This window comes from Plectropomus leopardus, chromosome 6, assembly GCF_026936395.1.
Source record: "Plectropomus leopardus strain MGB_pleo_1.0 chromosome 6, ASM2693639v1, whole genome shotgun sequence".
Lineage (NCBI taxonomy): Eukaryota > Metazoa > Chordata > Actinopteri > Perciformes > Serranidae > Plectropomus > Plectropomus leopardus.
In genome coordinates, this window is record NC_142181.1 from 925,125 (window position 1) to 937,218 (window position 12,094).

Genomic DNA, 12,094 nt, shown 5'->3' on the forward strand with positions numbered 1-12,094 from the left:
CGACTCAAAAGTTTTTAATTCCTGAGTAAAATGATTAACAGCACAGAAGTTTGACAGAAGCTGAAGTCAGAGTCCTGCAGTCAGGAGAGGTTGGCCTATTATCAGCACAATGTGCTTCAATTTACCTGAAGTTTGTTTCAGATGGAGCTTTTCATTTTGATATAATGCTGGAAAGTTTCATAAATGATAATGATTAGTTGAATACCCTTGTGGTTCTATTAATAACGGCCATACCACTGATTCATCACATGTACCTGTAAGCATCAAGAACCAACATTAAATCTACATGTTTAATTAAATAGGAAGTAAGCTGATGTATGAGAGTAATTGTGAATATTTTTTTATTTTTTTAATGAAATTTTTGTATAAAAAATCCTTGAAATGAGTCTCTGAGGCAGAAAAAAGTCTGTGACTCAGTCGGGCTGCTCGGTTAAAGTTTTACTACCTATCAGCTGCAATAAAAGACTCAGACTCTCTGTGAACTGACCGACTTTATGAGCCTCAAACACCCTTCATGTTCGACCTTCATGTCCGAGCTGCAGAGCCACAGAGCCGCAGAGCTGCAGAGCCGCAGAGCCGCAGAGCTGCAAAGCTGCAGAGCCACAGAGCTGCAGAGACGTAGAGCCGTAGAGCCGCAGAGCCGCACAGCCGCAGAGCCGCAGAGCTGCAAAGCTGCAGAGCCACAGAGCCGCAGAGACGTAGAGCCGCAGAGATGCAAAGCTGCAGAGTCGCAGGGCCGCAAAGCTGCAGAGCCGCAAAGCCGCAGAGCTGCAAAGCTGCAGCGTTCAGTCTGAAGCTCAGTTATGTTTCCTATCAACATCACGTCGACGTGTTAATGCAGAACACCATTTTTCATCTGCTCTTTATTTAAAAAAAAAAACAAAAAACCCTGATATGTTGTTATGTTAAATATTTTTATCGTCATTTGCATGTTTTTTTCCATTTGTGGCTTGTATTTTTCATTTTTGGCTATTTTTTTTCAATTTATTGCTTTTTTTGTGACATTTTTTGTCCCATCAAATGCACGTTTTTCTCAATTTGTGGCAAGTGTTTACATTACATTTTTCATTTGTGGAACTTTTTTTTCTCAATTTGCTTCACTTTTTTCAATTTATGATGTGTTTTTACATATTTGTTGCACATTCTTTAATTTGTTGCATTTTTTTAAAACATTTTTTTCATTTGAAGCCATTTTTTCTCTGATGGCAGTTTTTTTTTCCATTTGCTGCATTGTTTTTGTTAGCGGCTCATATCTTTTTTAATTAAAGGCATATTGTTTCGATATGCTATATATATATATATATATATGTATGTGTGTGTGTGTGTGCATATATATATGTATATATATATATATATATATATATATATATATATATATATATATATATATATATATATATATATATATATATATATATAGATAGATAGATAGATAGATAGATAGATACACACATACATAATTTGCACCTTTTTTCATTCACATTGCAGCACAAACTTTCATTTGTGCCATATTTATCTCAGTTTATGATACTTTTGTCCCTCCATTTGCGGCTTCTTTTTTTTAAATTTGCGGCTTTTTAAAAAGATTTTGTCACACTTTCTAAAATTTCATTTTCAGCATGTTTTCCCTTTTGCATTTTTTTCGTTTTTATCTCTCATATGCAGTTTTTATTTCTGTTGTCTCGAGGGACACGGTCCAGGGTGACGTTTGTCTTCAGCTCAGTGTGTGTCTCCGTGTGTCTTGTGAGTCATGTGACCTCTGCGCTGCACTTTGAGACGCTCACTCAGCGACACACATTCCTCTCTGCAGGGAAAAGATAATATTACAGCGCTCCTCACAGACACAGAGAGGACCACGGAGCTATTATACATGTATATATATTTATTTATAATGAATCGAGAGGACGCTTTTCACTCAATGAGACACAGATGCATCATGGGTATCTGTGACCTCAGTCAGTAGAGTGAAACCTGAACAGCCTTAAACTGATCTGAGGTCAGTCTGTGTGTTCAGGATCCATCAGAGTCGATGATTGATGAGAAAAAAAAACTTTATTGGCTCCAAAGTCCCATCAGCCATCAGTCGGCGGGTGGAGCTGACTGTCTGATTGACGTCATCGGCGACATCATAAACAAGGCGTGACCAACAACATGTGTGTAACGTGTATCACAGGCCCTCAGATATGACAAGGTTTACACCCGGTCCACATGTACTTTTTAATTTTTTTTAGTTATTGTTTTATTTTTTTAACTTACATACTGTTCAAAAAAAGTCTCAAACCACCTTAAACTTTATTTATTTATTTTTTTTATATTTTTATATTACGAATATATTTATTTCTCAAACAAGAAAACATACATGTTATAAAAAACGCAAATATTTCAGAAAAAAAACAACTTCAACTTTATTTAAAAAGCTCAGCTCAGCGCGGCTTGTTGAATGAAGCGGCCACACTTCAGGACATTCCTCAGATTTTAGGACTTTTTTTATTGTTTTAGGACGTTTCTATGATTTTTGGACCTTACTTGAATTTTATGACGTTTCTATGTTTTAAGAATGTCTATGTTTTTCAGGATTTTTGGACGTTTGTTATTTTCATTCAGTTTGTATTAAAAAGCTGCTTTTTTAACCAGCACAGCAGGGCTTTGACTCGGGTTAAATCGTGTGTTTCCTCTCTGGAGTATAAGAACACGAACACACACACACACACAGACACAGACACACACACACACACACACACACACACACACACACACACACACACACACACACACAGAGAGACAGGTTTCCATCACTTCAGAGCACAACACATTGACTTCCATTCATGTCCTGCAGACTTCCTCTGACCTTAACACGAGTCTTCAGCCTTAAACTTCATGATTTATGTGATGAGGACTTCAGTTTGTCCTCAGAAGGAAGTCGACTCTTCACAAGAGATCTATAGTACCAAACACACACACATGCGCACACACACACACACACACGCACACACACACACACACACACACAGATGATGTGTTACTGGGACTCTGCTTGTCACTCAGTGGAATGATAAGTGGACAGTTTTTGGAGAAACATGTCTCCTCTTGTGTCTCAACGTGTTTTGGACTTTTTTTCCCAAACTGAGCGTCAGTGACTCAGCAGACTGTCGTCAGTAAGCTGAGTCACTGGAACCATTGCCACTTACTGGTTTTCTCCGCCCGTCCACTGAGGGACATGGTTTCATTTATGACCGGCTGAAGCAGAGACTCAAGGACTTGAATCATAATCCTGTGATTTAAGGACGTCTTCTGGGATTTGGGGGCATTTCTGGGACTTTCGGACATTTCTCAGATTTTGGGACACTTTTGCAATTTTAGGACATTATTGGGATTTTAGGATGTTTTGGGGGACTTATCATATTGTTTTCCGTTTCTAACAGTATTTAATGTTACAAACCGGAGGTTCAATTACACAACGTTGCATTTGGTTTTAGTCATTGGAGGAGGAAGTATTCAGATACTTTACTGCAGTAAAAGTACTAACAACACAAAGTAAAGTTCTGCATTGAAAATGTTCCCTCAGTTTAAGTATAATCCTGAAAACGGAGATAAATATTACGTGTTTTGGTTTCATAAAGAAAAGAAACACGGCGTCATGAATCGCAGTTAAAACTGGAAATAAAGATAAAGTCTGAGCAGGAAGTCGTTAATAAATGATTCCTGTTTTCATGTTTGACCGCGCTGACCGTCCTCGCTGTTTCCTTCAGCACACATACATCAGCTGATTATCTCCACAGCCATTAGTCATCACACACACACACACACACACTCTCTGCAGGTCAGGGCTGGGGTCCTTGCCTCCTTCTGATTGGATATCTGCTTCTCTTCCTGGTTTCCTGTTTGTGTTTTGTGAGGTTTGGAAGGTCGCGACCTCGTCACCTTCACATGATGTTAAATGTGGCGGCGAACATGGCGATCGATCAGCGTCGAGTTAATGGCGTTTCTGAAGTCGTGTGTGGAGTCACGTCTGCAGCTGAGCATGTGCTGGATTCTTCAAACATATTTAAACTTTTTAAAAATTCAAAGCATGTTTTGATTTCAGAGTTTGTCTTTGAAACGTTTGTGTGTGTGTGTGTGTGTGTGTGTGTGTGTGTTTCCATGCACAGTAGGGCTGCTCGATTATGGCAGAAATCATAATCACGATTATTTTGGTCAGTATTGAAATCACCTCATTTACCACGATTACTCTTTGACTTTTTTAAACTTGTTACATTTATCGATCATAAAAAAACTGTAAACGGTTGACCTTTAATTTCCCGCCACACTTTTCCCACTGAGCTTCTTTTAATTCCTTAATTTAAATCATGTTGAGCTGCTTTATAAAACGCGTCTTTAACTGAAGACTGCGCAGCCGTGGACGTCAGTTTTTTTAATTTTTTGGTCACTTTGTGTTTAAACTTCAGATGACTGAAAAGATGTGACGCGCTGCCGTGACGTGCAGACACCAGCGTGCAGAAGGTCTCACATTTTATCAGTTTTTGCTCTGCGTCAGACGCCGCGTTTCCAACACAAACGGAAATATTCGGCCTAATTTGCTCACCGTCGTCTTTCCTCGCATTGATACGACCCGCCTCGCTGGTCGTATCGGCCGCACGCGGCCTTCAGGGCAGAACTTACAGACCAGAAAGTGGAAAAGTACGATCTGATGAATTGCACAGCCCTGATGCAGAGTTTACTGCGGCGACGGTCGCAGCTCGATCAGGTCATTAAGTATGACATCATCAGTGTGCTCAGGCCCAAACACTCACGAGATGACAACAGAAGCTGATATTCTTACGCCCGTTTTCTCTCTCGCTCGCTGTCGTGTTGTTTGAAGAGAAAATCGAGATTTGCATTTTAAAAATCATCCTGAACCACAAGTTTGAATTCATGGATAAAATCGATTTATCGCCCAGCGCGAACCTCTCGGGTGCAGGTTCGTGTTCGCACGAGTCACTTTTGGGTCCAGAGGTACGATAAGAAGCATCTCAAAAAAATGGAATATCGTGAAAAAGTTGATTTTTCTTCGTAATTTCATTAAAAAATGTAAACTTCCATATATTGTATATTCTTCACACATAAATTGAAATATTTTAAGCCTTTTTATGTTTTAATTCTAATAATTGTGGCTTCTAGCTCATGAAAATCAGAAATCCAGTATCTCAAATTAGGATATTTCATAAGATCATTAAAAAAATAACTAGTATGTTAATTTATAAACTCGGTATTTGGTTGGGGCTGCGCTGAATTACTGCATCGATGTGGCGTGACGTGGAGGGTCGGAGTTTCTGATATTTTAAAATCTTTTTTAAATTTTTATTTATATTTTTCAAATTTTTTTTTTACATTTTTCCCGCTGTAGGCCGTAATTATAAAAAGTAAAATAGAAAAATGCTTGAAACATTTTAGTTTGTGTGATGAGAGAAAACTGATGGAAAATATTGAGCTTTTTCACCGTATTCTAACTTTTTGAGATGTGTAGAAAGTTTTCGGTGGAAACGAAGCCTTGATCAGCTCAGACTGATGGCGACCTGCAGCGACTGACTTCCTGTCGTCGTGCACCTGTCCCTCCACCTGACGCCGCGTCTTCACGCCATCGCCACGAGACGTCTGAGGGTCTGAAGACGTCTGCTCCGGTCCTCAGGTGCGAGCCTCCCTCAGAGGTAGCTGACTGGAGCCTGGTGGGTTCTGGTGTTGTGGACCCCACCCAGAGACCCAGGAGTCCTCGCCTCTGTCCGTCACAGTATCGCCGTCCTTTCCGCTCCCATTGTTTGTGTCCGGGAGCTTCCGCGATGCCCTGCGACCCTCCTGAAGAAAACAGGCTGTGTGTGAGCGCCGCCGGCCTCCACGTGGGGTTTCCTGAGCCCGCCGCCGGGGCTGCTGGGTATTTATGGAGCCAACACCGCTGAATCACTTCCCACTTCACCCTCACTTCAGTGTGTGTGTGTGTGTGTGTGTGTGTGTGTGTGTGTGTGTGTGCGCGTGTGTGTGTGTGTGTGGCTTCCTTAGTGTTCATATGTGTCTATTTGTGGCAGCAGCAGTTTGTCCTGAGCTGGTGAGGCTGCAAAACCAGCAACATGAACAACATCCGCTCCCAGTGACACGCACACACACGCACGCACGCACGCACGCACGCACGCACGCACGCACGCACGCACGCACGCACGCACGCACACGCACACACACACACACAGACAGACATATTTCTGTTTTTTTGTCATTTTTGGGTTTTTTGGACATTTAGGATTTTAGGACTTTTCTGTGGTTTTTCGACATTTGTTATTTTCACGCAGTTTGCATTAAAAAGCTGCTTTATTTAACATGCACAGCAGGGCTGTGACTCGGGTCAAAAACACACACAGAGACAGGTTTCCATCACTTCAGAGGACATCACATTGACTTCCATTCATGTCCTGCAGACTTCCTCTGACCTTAACACGAGTCTTCAGCCTTAAACTTCATGATTTATGTGATGAGGACTTCAGTTTGTCCTCAAAGGAAGTCGACTCTTCACAAGAGATCTATAGTACCAAACACACACACTCACACACTGTAACCATGGCAACACTTAGACCCGAACTTTAAAGGACCGTGTGAGTGTTTTTGGTTGGAGTTGACGTGTTTGTTAAAGTGGCTCTAATTGATATTTTGATATTTATGTAAAAACACGATCAGCTGAATCTGCGGCTTTGAGGAGCTTTAAAGCGACTTTCGGCTCTTTGTTTGAAGTTCGGGTTCACTCTCAACGCTCTGATGGCGGCGTTTTCTACACAGAGTCTCTCTGAAGTCTCGTCTTCACGACTCCTTCGCATTTTTACACAGAAACAAACGACGGCGGCATCATGTGGCTCCAGAGTGTGATTTAGGCAGCATGCTGGCACTACTGAAACCAAAGAGGCATGATGTTAACGCAACATTGGCCTCTCATGTGACATATAACATACGTGTCAGCAGCTCTTTATAAACAATAACATACCGTCATTTAGCGCCCCTGTTGTATGGAGGCTTTGGACCTCATTGGTTTGACTAGTTTGGGGGAAAAATTCTCCTTGAAATTACTTATATTATTTTTTTACTGTATTTGAAAATTGTTGACAATTTATTTTCTTTAATTGTTTGTGCTTTTTTGTACAAAACTTTTTCCTATTTTTCACTGTTCTATTTTTAAAAAATAGGGTGATTTTTTGAAATTGTATTATTTTTTTCCACATATTTTCAGATACTTTTCTTTAAAAAAAATGTTTTTATGTTGTTTTTTTTTTTTTTTTACCAATTTCTTTGAAATTTTTGGGGCCGTATTTTGCTTAGTTGGCCATTGCATTTTCCACATTTTAAGGGTTAATACATTTTGCTGCAGTGCAAACTTTTACCTGTAACAGTATTTTCAGAGTGTTGCATCAGTACTTGTACTTCAGTAGAGGATGTGAATACTTCCTCCACTTGTAGTATTTGATGAGGCAGCGTCAATAATCTGTGTGAAAGTTTCTGATTGTTGGCAGTTTGATGTAAATCCGCTCAGATGACTCTTTACTGTGATCAGATCAGACCGCCTGCTTTAGGCTCTGAGTAATAAACTTTATAATTTCAAACAGACAGTTTGTTCTCCAGCCTGAAGGCCGATTTCTCTTTAATCATTAAGAAGTTTTCCGTGACTCATCTCAGCGTTAACGGCTGTTAATGTTTGATCACTTTATGTCCCAGCGCTTTGTCGCCATGGAGACGTGTGACTTCAGCTGCTTTATGATTGGGCGGGGTCTGTTCCCCAGCTTCCTGTTGACTGAGGAGCGGCTCCGTCAGTAACGCGCTGGACGAGTCATCACGTCATCACATCTCATCACATGTCATCACATGTCATCACATGTCATCACATCTCATTACGTCAGTGTGTGTCATGTGATGTCCAGAGGAGCAGAGCCCGGCTCCGTATGTTAAAGTGTGTTTCTAGGTGGGTTAATTCACAGCCAACTGATCTGCATTGTTGCTATGGTAACCTGCAGTTAAGTTAATAATAATAATAATAATAATAATAATAATAATAATAATGATAGTAAAAACCATAATCATAATAATTGGCTCGATTTCTGTCAAAAACACAGGAAGAACTTACAAGTTGCAAATAACAAGACAATTACCATAAATTTAGCAAAAAAGCAAATAAAAGGATTAAACAAAAAGCAAAAAACTAAACAAAAAAGAGATAAAAAATAGATATAAGAAAGTTAATAATAATAATAATAATAATGATAATAATAATAATAATATTGAATACATTTAAAATATATATTTTCAAAGACTGACAGATTTAACATTGATTTGTATTTTCAGATATTTGTTTTTGAAATGGCATCGCCTTAAAGTTGCAGCATATTTCTCAATAATAATAATGATAATAATTTTGATAATAATAATTTAATAATTTAATTTAATTTAATTTAATAATTTAATAATAATAATTTGATAATAATGACAAATATAATGACAATAATAATGACAACTATAACGATATATATTTTTTTAAAACAAGAATGAAATAAAAGTGAATTACTTACATACAAACATGTACATGTTTCTGTGATATGATTTCAAACATGTAAATATTATTTTATTATTCTTTTGAAAATCTTGCCTATATTTTTAAAGACTTTTACAAACAAGCAAACATCCTATTTTCAAACAACTGATTTTCCGGTCGTTTTCTTGTCATCTTCTCCGAAGTTCTTGCAGTTAGTTAGTTATTTTTTTGCTGAAACCAAAAATACTTTCTGGCTTCAGAAGTTTTAATGGAGTAAAAGGCGTCTGAATACTGATGATAGTCCAGGTGTTAAAGGGTTAAAAAGCTTCAGTGGGTCCTTGAGGATTGTCCAGAAGTCCTTGAAGGTTTCCCAGGTAACTGCCAACACATGAGGTGAACACACAGAGCTGGCAGCCAATCAGAAATCGGTGTTTCCTGTTGCCGTGGCGCGAGGTCAGCTGTTGGACCGCAGAGACGTTTCCTGGTTAAACTTTATTTTCCGGATGTTCAGTCGCTGCATGTGAGTCAAGTTTCACAAGACTGTAAGGGTCAGTTTGGGTGTGTTCACATGAACATGGCGTGATGACACACCTTCAGACTCTGAAGTCGGTCTGAAGTTTGTCTGCGCTGTTTTTTCTGGCTTCTGAATTCTGCAAATGTTCCACCATAACCACCATAACAATCATAACCACCATAACAATCATAACCACCATAACAACCATAACAATCATAACCACCATAACAACCATAACAATCATAACAATCATAACCACCATAACAATCATAACCACCATAACAATCATAACCACCATAACAACCATAACAATCATAACCACCATAACAACCATAACAATCATAACAATCATAACCACCATAACAACCATAACAACCATAACCACCATAACCACCACAACAATCATAACAATCATAACAATCATAACAATCATAACCACCATAGCCACCATAACAATCATAACAATCATAACAATCATAACCACCATAACCACCATAACCACCATAACAATCATAACCACCATAACAATCATAACAGTCATAACCACCATAACCACCATAACAGCCATAACCACCATAACAACCATAACCACCATAATAACCATAACAACCATAATCACCATAACAGCCTTAACCACCATAACAACCATAACCACCATAATCACCATAACAACCATAATCACCATAACAATCATAACCACCATAACAACCATAACCACCATAGACACTATTTTGCAAGACCACCATCGCTGCATCCTCAGCTTACACGTCAGTGAGCATGAAAGCAGAAATGACCCCAAAGTTAGCAAGAAATAACAAAAAAATACAGTAAAATTACCCGAAAAAATTGTAAATGAATAAAATATTTTTTTAAAAAGGAATAAAAATGTTAACAAACACACAAAAAAGGAATCAGATTGCAAAAACAAATGTATAAACTTCTGAACTTCAGAGTAAGGGCCGGTAAATTTTACCTAAGTAAAAAAAAATATAGTTTGAGCATTATAATGAAGGAAACACGGCTGATTACGTCTATAATATTAATAATTAATTAATACATGTAAAAAAGAGCATTAACTAATATGTTTTACCACGTTATGGCCCCCTGCAGGGTGCCGATTATGATTTTTAGTTCTCTAACTTTGCAGCGTCGGCGCTAAAAGCAAACCAATCTGTCGGCGCACTTTTAAATTCTGTATTTTTCCTTTGAGATTTTTCCGTTTTTGAATCTGTTCTCGAGCTCGGGCAGCTTGTTGTCCTGGAGAAGGAGCAGGAAGAGGATGTGTTGCTGTGGCGACCGTGCGTCACCACCGCGCGTTATCTGTCATAAAGTCATAAACGGTCTCAGCGAGGGCGCCGTCTTATCAGCAGCTTCCCCCAAAGTCTCAACAGGTGTCCTGCCCAGGTGTGTTAAACAGGCAACATTTATACCACTGCCAATAGCAATAATTCTAACTTATTTTATTTATAAAATCGATTAAAAATTATAAATCTATATCTATATATATCTATAATCTATATAATATATTATTTAATAATTATAATTATAATTATTATTATTTAATAAGGAAATAATAATTGAAATAATAATCCATATAAATCGAAAAATGTTACTTAAAGACTAAAAACTGGAATTTGTAAATAGAATATAAAAATGTAATACATTTTTAAATAATAGTTTTAAAAGATGTTTGATTAGTAGTTTAATATGAGATGTACTTTAAATGAAGTGTTTCTCTCTAAAATGATCCTCAACCTACAATTTTGTATTTAATTTATTTAAACCTGCGGCTCAGAGGAAGAGCGGGTCGTCCTCTAATCTGAAGGTTAGCGTTCGATCCCCGGCTCCTCCAGGTAACATGTCGAAGTGTCCTGTCGAACTGCTCCCGATGAACACTTACGAAACTTTGAGAAAATCGGCGAATTCCACCTTTTGCTGATGATACAGTGGTTTTTACAGCCGGAACAAAAACGGTTCACTCAGAGTTATTGACAGAAAAGTTTGAGTTTTGAATCTCATGTTGATGTTTTTTTTTTTTTTTTACATCAAATAACTGAATCTTTAGGAGCTCAAACATTTATCAAACATCTATAATCAGCCTCAATGAATTTAATTTCTGTTTTTGCATCGTGGTTCAGAAACCTGAACCTGTCCAGTAGAAACAGAGTCGACCAGAAGTCCTCTGCAGCTCTTTGACTGATTGACTGATTGATCGATTGATCGATTGATCGATTGATCGATTGATTGATTGATTGACTGATTGATCGATCTCTCTCTCCAGGTTCCTCCCTCCCTGCCCCCCTTCCCCCCTCTACATCATGCCTGTCCTCAAAAACCTCCCAGTGCGCCTGAAAGGCGGTGGTCCGACTCTAGACAACGCTTGGATCCTGCGCAGGATGAGCCTCAACATCACCCCCCACCATCACAACCCCTTCGACAATGATGACGGCATCCACGGCAACGGCGGCCACGGAGACCACTGGTCCCCCGGCAGCTCGCTGCTCGACGGCGACGTGCCGAGGGACCGCAACCCGTTCGAGGACGAGGAGGACGAGAACGAGGCCAACGAGGGGAAAAAGGGGAGCGGAGGTGGAGGCGGAGGTTCGGTGAAGGGATCATTCAAGTTCAAGTCCCCGCTGAAGACGCTGGGGAAGCTGGGAAAAAACCTGAGAGTGTCGGGGCGGAGCAAAGGAAGTGCAACGCCGTCCCCACAGGGGTCACTGCAAGGAACGCCGTCACCTTCAGAGAAGAAGAAGAGAGGGAGGAGGAGCTCTGAAGGAAGTCTGCTGAGGTAAATAAGACGATGGAAATGTTGAGACGATGGAGATAAGACGGATGAAGAGAGTCAGAGCAGTGACACTTAACTTACGGCCCGCGGGCCAAATCCGGTCCCCAATAGGGTGTCCTATGTCCTAAAATCCTGGAAACATCCAAAAAGCCGAGAAATGTCCCAAATTTTAGAAACCTTCTAAAATCCTAAAAACATCCTAAAATTGTAGAAATATCTGAAAATCCCAGAAAAGAGCTACGATCCCAGAAATGTCCTA

The 12,094-nt window shown here is 39.4% G+C and overlaps 1 protein-coding gene across 2 annotated transcripts in view; it reads left to right on the plus strand.

Annotated features, from left to right (window-relative positions):
* LOC121942834 (exocyst complex component 3-like protein 2) overlaps window positions 1–12,094 on the plus strand; it is a 53,878-nt gene that overhangs the window by 11,959 nt on the left and 29,825 nt on the right. For both annotated transcript variants that reach the window (XM_088078425.1, XM_088078424.1), the window contains one exon: window positions 11,329–11,838. In XM_088078425.1, the coding sequence (XP_087934551.1) occupies window positions 11,366–11,838 (473 nt within the window). In that variant the 5' untranslated portion in view covers window positions 11,329–11,365. The remainder of the gene's footprint in view (window positions 1–11,328; window positions 11,839–12,094) is intronic.